The sequence below is a fragment of the Sinocyclocheilus anshuiensis genome, unplaced genomic scaffold, assembly GCF_001515605.1.
Source record: "Sinocyclocheilus anshuiensis isolate Anshui unplaced genomic scaffold, SAMN03320099.WGS_v1.1 scaffold508, whole genome shotgun sequence".
NCBI lineage: Eukaryota > Metazoa > Chordata > Actinopteri > Cypriniformes > Cyprinidae > Sinocyclocheilus > Sinocyclocheilus anshuiensis.
In genome coordinates, this window is record NW_015555744.1 from 972,969 (window position 1) to 982,387 (window position 9,419).

Genomic DNA, 9,419 nt, shown 5'->3' on the forward strand with positions numbered 1-9,419 from the left:
TATATATATATATATATATATATACAGTTGTGCTCATAAGCTTACATCCCCCTTGCAGAATATGCAAATATGTTAATAATTTTAACAAAATAAGAGAGCTCATGAAAATTGCATGTTATTTTTTATTTAGTACTGTCCTGAATAAGCTATTTCACATAACGGATGTTTATATATACTCCACATGAAAAAAATAATAACTGAATTTATAAAAATGACCCCGTTCAAAAGTAATACTTATACGATATAATACGATCTTAATACTTTGTGTCTTTTCCTGGATGATCCACGACTGTTTTTCTGTTTTGTGACAGTTGTTCATGAGTCCTGCGTTGGTCCTGAGCAGTTCAACTGTCTGCTGTTCTTCAGAAAAATCCCCCAACTCCTGCACATTCGTTGGTTTTCCAGCATCTTCTGCATATTTGAACCTTTTCCAAAAGTGACCATATGATTTTAAGATCCATCTTTTCACACGGAGGACAACTGAGGGACTCGTATGCAACTATTACAGAAGGTTCAAATGCTGAAGATCAAGGTAAATTTAATTTATTTTGTCTTCTGAGAAACATGTAACTATCTTCTGTAGCCTCTGAAGGGCAGTACTAAATGAAAAAATATGATATTTAGGCAATATACGAAAAATGTACACATCTCCATTCTGTTCAAAAGTTTTCACCACCCGGCTTTTAATGCATGGGCTTTCCTTCTGGAGCATCGGTGAGCGTTTAAACCTTCTGTAATAGCTGCATATGAGTCCCTCAGTTGTCCTCAGTGTAAAAAGATGGATCTCAAAATCATACAGTCACTTTTGGAAAAGGTTCAGATATGCAGAAGATTAGGGCTGTGCAATATATCGAAATATCGCAAATGTACATATCGCAATATATATATGAGATATATAGATAGTTATAGATAGTTATAAGATAGTTATAGAAGTTCACAGAACTGACTCAGCAACAGCTGAGTAAAACTGTTTCATCTGAGCATGTGGCACTTTAAGCATTATCGTTACGCATATCGAATATCACATTATTTAATGAGTTATCGCATATTGCATTTTTCTTCAATATCGCACAGCCCTAGTTTGTATTGAGTTTTATCTAATCTTTTCATCTCTTTATCTTACCTTATTATAACTTCATTATATGTACTTTACATTTCAACATCTACAATAGGTCATACTTTTCTGAAGAACAGCAGACAGTTGAACTGCTCAGGACCAGCTAGGGACTCATGAACAACTGTCACAAAACAGTAAAACAGTCGTGGATTATCCAGGAAACGACACACAGTATTAAGATTCAAAGGTATGTAAACTTTTGAATGGGGTAATTTTTATAAATTCAGTTATTATTTTTTCTTGTGGAGTATATATAAACATCTATTATGTGAAATAGCTTATTCAAGACAGTACTAAATAAAAAATAGCATGCAATTTTCATGACCTCTCTTATTTTGTTAAAATTATTAACATATTTGCATATTCTGCAAGGGGTGTGTAAACTTATGAGCACAACTGTATATAGGTTACACTTGTCCACAGTAGCTAACATAAGCAGCAACATCACTTCTGGTAAGAACATCAGCGACATAAATCCACCAGCTTTTGATCCTAATCACTGTGCGGTTTGTGATCTAAGCTTAATTCTCATTCATTCTCATTGAGAAAGGAAGTGACACAGGATATAAAGACAGACATCTAGACAGAAGATACCAGTCAGTTTCGGCAAACCGATTCTGTGACATGCAAGGCCTTCTGACAGTTACACTTTTCTGTAACTGGATTTACAAAACAGAAAAGTTCAACACAAATGCAGAGTCAAAATATTTCACCCTTTTATGATGACGATGAAGGAACACTACATATGCACCTCCAGAGTCAGTCAGAAATAAATGATTTGATGATAATATCCCACCAAAAAGGCCTAACAGAAAAATCATTTACTACAATAATTAAAGTTTTTAGCCTTTTACATTTTTCTTTCTACATCTTTTAGATTGCAATCCAATTTTCTCAAACAAAAAAGTAAATAAATGTACAAAATCAAATGAAATGTGGCACTCTAGAAGCTTGTTTATAGACCTACAATTTGTTATTTTGTAACTCCCTACTACTTCGACTCGAGTGACCAATTTTTTGGTAACACTTTAGCATAGGGACCCATTCTCACTGCAATGGTATCAATTTTATTTCCTCTCATATTGACTTTAGGAAGGCATCCTTATAACATCACTGCCTCAGACACACATTTGCCTTAGCGCCATGAGGAACCCAAAGAAAACGTTACGGTCTATGAGATAATATGAAAAAGCATGTGGCGGACAGAGATGAGAAGAAAAAATCAGTGTAAAGACAACTCATCCTAAGCACAGATGAAGAGTCACTGCAGAACAACACCCAGAGCAATAGCTCAGCACAGCCAAACACAGCTCAAGTTAAATGAGAGACAGATTTCATGAAAACAATGGAAATAATGCAGCATCAGCATGAGACGAGGTATGGGGCTGCTTTGTTCATTCACACACACTGACGCATGACTGGCCAAGCTGGAATGGTTTACCTGCATGACCATCTGTTGCCAGGCCAGCGGTTGGTTGCTCCCGCCTGTGGTGCCGCCCACCAGTCGATCAGAGGGCAGACTGCCGCGTTCCAGCTGTAAGGAGACATTGCGGCGCTCCTCTTCAAGGGCCCTGGTCAGACGCTCGAAGCGCGCCTCCTGCTCTTTGACTGATGCCAGGATACTGGCGGCTGATGGCACGTCATATTCTTCCATGGCAGCACTCAAAATTATATGCTGATTACAGGGCAGGGTAAATAGGGGAGAGAGAAGGATCCAGGACAAAAGAAATAGCCATTTAAAGGGACGGTTCAGCCAAAAATGTAAATTCTTTTAACATTACACTCTCTCTGTACTTTTTTCTTCTTCCGTGGAACATAAAAAGAAGTTATTTATAGCAGCATGTCTCTTTTCCATTAAAAGCGCATTGAAAGCAAAGAACTGAACAACTTATAGGGTCAGGGGATATTCAGGGCTAAATATTGGAATATTCTATACTATAAAATAAATAAAATCGACAAGATATAATTTTTACTAGGGATAAAACTAAATCAAAAGCTTACTTTTAAAACACAGTTCTAATGAATAAATAAATAAGACAAGAAAAACATAAATAGGTTTTGTCCCTTTAGGCCTTCCATAGTCCGGTGTGCATTGTAGATGCATATACTGTAGTCTAGTAGTGTTTGTGTTTATAAGACTGTTTATATGAGCACTTCTAAACTAATACTCGCTAAGAGTAAAAAACATTTAGAGTTTTACGTTTAAGTCCGGAAGCCCACCCTTAGTGCCGCCCATGTTCCCCACACAAATAAGCGATCAAACGACCACATAACACCAGTAAAAATAGCACAAGTCGTGTGGACAACTACCTCTGGTCCCCATTCATTTTCACTTTCTCTTTTTGTGTTCCACGTAAGAAATAAAGTCATACTTACTTGGAATGACATGAGGATGAGTAAATATTCATTTCTGGCTTAACTATTCCTTTAATACTGACTATGTAACCCTAAAACCTAACACTGCAACAGTATCCATGCATCAAATGCTGCAGATGAAGAGTCTGCACTGTACGACGAGCAGCAATTCCTTTATGGGAAGCTTAATACTTTATTTTCTGCATATAACAATCATAAATAGCCAAAACTCATATGCATATGCCACAAAACATACTCGCTATAGTTCCAGACTAAAATTCACCACACATCGACACAATACAGGCATGCTGGACTCTAAATCAACATGATAGCATCATTCATGCTATGCACAATAGCTCGGACTTCTCTCCCACTGTCAAAGGTGACAAAATGTAGATAATGGAAGCTTCACATAGAGCATAAAGAAGAAGAAAAAAACCTAGGGTTGAGGCATGGTTCATACACAGTTCACCTGCATACACACCTAGCAGTTAGTGGAGAGAGAGGCAGTTAGAGGACAGGCATCCCCCTATAAGGACAGACGGGAGGAGATGTGCCCAGCGGGAGGCAAAGAGAGAGAGCAAGAGCAAGAGCTGGCTGCAGAGGGAAAGAAAGACAGAAGAAATCACAGGTTAGATAACACCCTGACATTATAAACATTATAGACAGAATCTACTCTGTTTCCTGGGGACTTACAGAGGATGAAGATAAAGAAATGAATGAGAAGATGCTAGAGAATGATAGATGACTATTGAAACCTCACTCGCTGACTTTGAGCAAAGTAGATTGGATTGGGCTGTCAGGGGACAGGTGTACAGAGACGAAGGGGGCCAGACTGAGTATGGGATGGAAAAGGGGGCTGGTGCAGATTAATATTTACTAAGAACATTATACAGTTGTTGTTTTTCGTTCTCCATTAAACCAAAACCACAAATGGATACACACACACACACACACACACACACACACACAGTAACACAAACACGCTATTCTCTGCAGAACAGTTGGTGTGAAGGTCCTATTCCCTTTGAAGCGCAGCACAGTACACACACAAGCTTTGATGTTTGTTTCTGGCTGATCATTTATTTATCTTAAGCGCCGTTCTGACACAGCTCTAACGGCAAGGCATTGTACTACAGTCTTGTTCTGGGTATAAAGAACGACTGCACAAGGTCTAGCAAAGGGAGCCGATCTGAATCCGTGTATCATTCGATCATTCGTTTTTTGATTTAATATTGAAAGTAGAAAAATGAGAAAACGGCTCGAAATCGAATATTGAAGCTGTTTATTCATTTTTCCACCCATGAACGAAAAACGAAAATTTAAGCTGAATTTTCGTTTTTCGTTTTTTGGTAAAAAAAAAAAAAAAATGAAAAAGGAGCCGTTTTCTCATTTTTCTACTTTCAATATTAAATCAAACAACGAATGATCGAATGATACACGGATTCATCTGCCTCTGCTGCTGCTCTTGCCTTTGGAAAATAACTTAAGATTAAATTTATCTGCTAGATAAGACACGTTTACAAAAATGTGATAGCTTATCATGAAAAATTTAAGTCAATATAAATGTGGCGACAATGTGAAAACGGATAAACTTCCATTATCCGAGATGTAAAAGGTTAGATGTGATAACTTTTAGCCTTTCATGAGAAATGAACTGTTCTCCCAGCTGGGTCTACAAAATGTTACGTATTAAATATAGCTGAATATATATGAACATATCTACCTTCTTACAGTGGCATCTTATCTATCCAACCATCCATTCATCCAATTTAATCTTGACAATTCTTTCAAATTCTAATTACAATTCTGCATCCTGCAACCTCAATTCAAATTCAGGAACTGAATCAGAAACTGGCTTGGATCCATCCTTCAGTGCAAGTCTAAAAGATTTTTTATTGTCCAAATCTGTCAATAGCGCACTCCTCCTAAAAAAGCAGAATCATGTATCATTCATATCTGTATCACAAAAGGTCCAGGATGATTTAATGACAAAGGGCTTTGGTCAAATCCCTAACTCCAAGTATGAACAATAGTAATGGTGACTTTCCTTAGCAAACACCATTTATTAATTTCGCCAACTAATACACCTTTCGAAAGCTTTACTACTCAAGATTTATATCTGAACTGCTTTAGTGCTATAGTAATAGTACTATTCAAAATTACACACAGAAAGAAAATAACATGTTAAGAGGTTGCCCAAACCTTCATTTAAGAGCAGCTATCAAAATCTTTACAGCGTCAGGGGGCACAGCGCTCTCATCATGGGATTAACTGAGCTATGATGATGAGACGTTATTGTGATGAACACCTGCTTTAGGATTACAGAGGCTTCCTGTCCCATACTCCCTATTTCAGGGAGTTCAGGAGCTGATGGGAAACCGGTCCCTGCCTCTCTAAGTATCAGCAGAAGAATGACAGGCATGTCAGACATGCCCACTGCACTTATCATGACCACAGTCCATCGGACTACGCTTAAAATAGTCCAAAGTAGAAGCATTCCAGTCCTGGTTTGGAGTTGATTTTGCTAATAGTTTGGCGAAGGTAAAAAAGGGCCGCTCATTGTCAGTTAACTGTTCCAGCAGGAATATTCCATCTGTACGCTGCATTAACCTTACAAAGGGTTTTACTGCACTGATGGCAATATCTGATAAAATGATTGTACTATAGACTAACAAAGATGAATGAGCTACTTTGCCAACAATGCAGATAAATTTAAAGGGATAGTACAACTATTAACATTCTTTTATTTGCTCACCCTATTATTATTCAGAACCTGTATGACTTACTATCTTCTGACGAACACAAAAAATAAATTTGGAAGAACCAAACAATATTTATTTTCACTGCATAGAAGAAAGAAAACATGCAGGACTGAAACAACATAAGGGTGAGTAAATAAAAATCCATTTAACAGAATGAAGGACTTGTCTTGTGGTTAAAAACATTCCTGGTAACGGAAAGGTTATAGGTTCGAATCCCACAAGAGGCTTTTTAAACCGTCACCAATATGATGTTACTTACTGATTTAAGTAACTTTTTGTTAACAGAGCCTGCTAATTGACAAATCTGTAATAGGTTATATTATAAACAAAATAGATAAAACAAAACAAAAATGACACAATACATAGGGTTTTGTAACAATTACTAATGGGCAGAACTGGCTTTACTTCACATGAACTGTGCTCACGCTGGCACAGTGTTTTTCCTCAGGGATAAATACGTTGCAGCATAAACCCTGGTGCTAAAAATAGCTGTGTAATAAATTTACAAACGCAGTTGGAGCTTTCTGCGTGGTTCCAGAGATGAGATGCAGCAGCAGAGGCACATTTATAAGCCTTGACTTGAAAAAACCACAACAACAAATCCATCAGGGATGGGGAACACCTACGGTATGTAGCCAAACACAGGAAACATCAACTTTACTTCTGTTCAGGTGAGAAAACATTGAGACAATTGTGTTTACAGTGCAAAAAAATGTTACATCTTAACCCAAGAAACCTGGAACAATACAAGCTTATGAAACACTGAGAAAGGCGGTTATATAAGGCAGCATAGGAAGTATAAACTACATTTTTACCATCCAAAACTCACCTACACAATGTTGGAGTTGGCCTGACAATTTCTGAGCAAACATCACAGGCCTAAACACTAAGAAGCTGTAGCTGTCTGTAGCGAAAATGATAAGGGATGAGTAATGTTACCTTAGCAAAGCAATACTAATGCAGGATTGCTGCAGATGGATGAGTAGTGGCCAACTAGACGGAAAACTGGTTGGAACAGAAACGCCCCCCAATTAGAGAATGGTCTCATTTCATTAGCCCCAGCCAATCCCTTCTTCAAAAAGATAAACCCTCTCATTTCTCCTCTGGGGGCTAGAGGTCCAACATAAATAAATCACCAATCCAGCTCCACCTGAGGCCCATCTGTGTGTGCAGGGTCTGTAGAGTAATGAGAATTGGCCATTTGGTGCTGTTCAGAGATCAGTTTTGTGGGTTCAGATCATGGCAGAGTATTAGAGGGAGGTTAGTTTTGGACCAGGGGCTCCTGCTAAGACTAAAGAAGACCAAAAAAAAGGCCCTCAGTAGCACCTGATCTCATTTTTACACTCATCTGCACCTCTCCACCTGAGTTCAGATACCAAATTAAGGATGCATTAAGTTCAATCACTCAGATTCAAACAAAGGGACGTTAGCAATCTCAGAGGTTGAGGGCCCAGAGGCACTTATGATGAATGATGGGCCGGTGCTTTTTGGTAATCTAATATATTTTGTTCCAAGCCCAAAGAGTGTCAAAAGTTGAACCCTTGGAGGGAATGGAAAATCGCTTGAATCAAAAGACTGTTAGAGAAGCTGTCTAGGCTTCACTGTATCCGCGCAGGAGATTTACATCAAAAGACACTTATCATTTAAAATATGTAAAGGACCACAGATACCTAAATAACCAAGCTAAAAACACAAAAATGTAAGGGCTAGCTCACTCAAAGATGAAAACTGCATTGTTCCAAATCCATGAAATATTAGTTCATCTTCAAAACACCAATCAAAATAGTTTTAATGAAACCTAAGAGACTTCAGTCACTTTATTAAAAGTCTATTCTCCCAAAACTTTGACACTTCAAGAACTTCATAATGTGAAAAGAAATCCAGATGAATCGAGTGGTTTAATCCAAGTCTTCTGAAGAGACACAATTAGTTTGATAATGAATAGATTAATATAGGCTTTTATTCCCATATAAATGTTGATCATACAGCATATAAAATATGGTCCATGGAAGCTCAAACATGTTTGCTTGACGCAATCTTGATCAAGTCTCTTCTGAAGAATTGGATTTAACGGCTTGATTCATATGGATTTCTTTTACAATCTCTTAATGAATAGGATGTATTAAAAATATCTGTATTCATCTTTCAAAGATGAACAAACATCTTGTGGGTTTGGAACAAAATGAGGGTTAGTAATAACATTTCTGTGTGAATTTTCTGTTTAATAAAATCACAAGACAGACCTTGAGCCTGTGTATGTCTATATTTGCAAAATGCAAATGAGCATTGTGTCCGAATACACAGTACTTATGAAACAGAATCTACAGCTGAGCAATTAACAAACAGTAACTCAGTAGCACACAGTAGCCTATAAAATCACCTATATGTACTCAGGACAAAACTAGTGCATTCAGACTAAAACCACCAGAATTTTTCATTATTATTAATTAATTAATTATGTAGGACTGCCTTTGAAAATTTTGCTGAGAAAAACTATATTGTCATAGTCAATATTGCCTTAAATTTGGATTTCAAAGCAGTTTCCACCATGAAACGCATAAGAGATAAGTTTGTTTTCTAGAAGTAGGAAAGAATGGGGAAGTAAAGCCATTGTTTACCCCTTATTTTTTTCCTCGTCTTTGTTCTTTGAAGTGACTCTGGATGTGAGGAGCCTTTCTGAATGAACCAGCAGCGAGAGATTTAGAAGAATATCCTCAGTTGCACTCAGGCAGGGTTCGTACACATTTTTACCAATACATTTCCATGACTTTTCCATGACTTTTGAGACAATATTAGACATAACCTAAATGTTCCATTATTTTACAATAAGAATAAAAATCTGTTCAAATTATCATAGCATATGTTAACTAAAATGAATGACTATTAATGCTACTCGTTTGCTTTCTTGTTTTAGTAATAAGTACAAGCTGCAACTGCGCCAGACGTTACTCCACATTTCACATATCACATCACTGAATATTATCATTTATTTAACTGTGTGGCCAGGATGGCCATTTTGGCATCATTTTGTGTGTATTTTTGCTGCTTAAATGCAACAAGCTGCTTAAATGCAACAAGCTGCGCTTTAGAGCCCTGCATTTCAGCCCGAGCCCAACGGCCCCAACTTATTTATGGCTTCGGGACAATTTTCACGTCATAGCTCAGACACGGGCCAGGCATCA

General features: G+C 37.5%; 1 protein-coding gene across 8 annotated transcripts in view; it reads right to left on the bottom strand.

Moving 5' to 3' along the window:
* LOC107673389 (armadillo repeat protein deleted in velo-cardio-facial syndrome homolog) overlaps positions 1-9,419 on the bottom strand; it is a 215,621-nt gene that overhangs the window by 111,662 nt on the left and 94,540 nt on the right. For 7 of the 8 annotated variants that reach the window (XM_016466950.1, XM_016466955.1, XM_016466949.1 and 4 more), the window contains exons 3-4: positions 3,957-4,069; positions 2,559-2,792 (exon numbers count right to left, since the gene is read on the bottom strand). The exons of the other annotated variant lie outside the window; for it this stretch is intronic. In XM_016466950.1, the coding sequence (XP_016322436.1) occupies positions 2,559-2,771 (213 nt within the window). In that variant the 5' untranslated portion in view covers positions 2,772-2,792; positions 3,957-4,069. The remainder of the gene's footprint in view (positions 1-2,558; positions 2,793-3,956; positions 4,070-9,419) is intronic. 8 annotated transcript variants of the gene reach the window in all.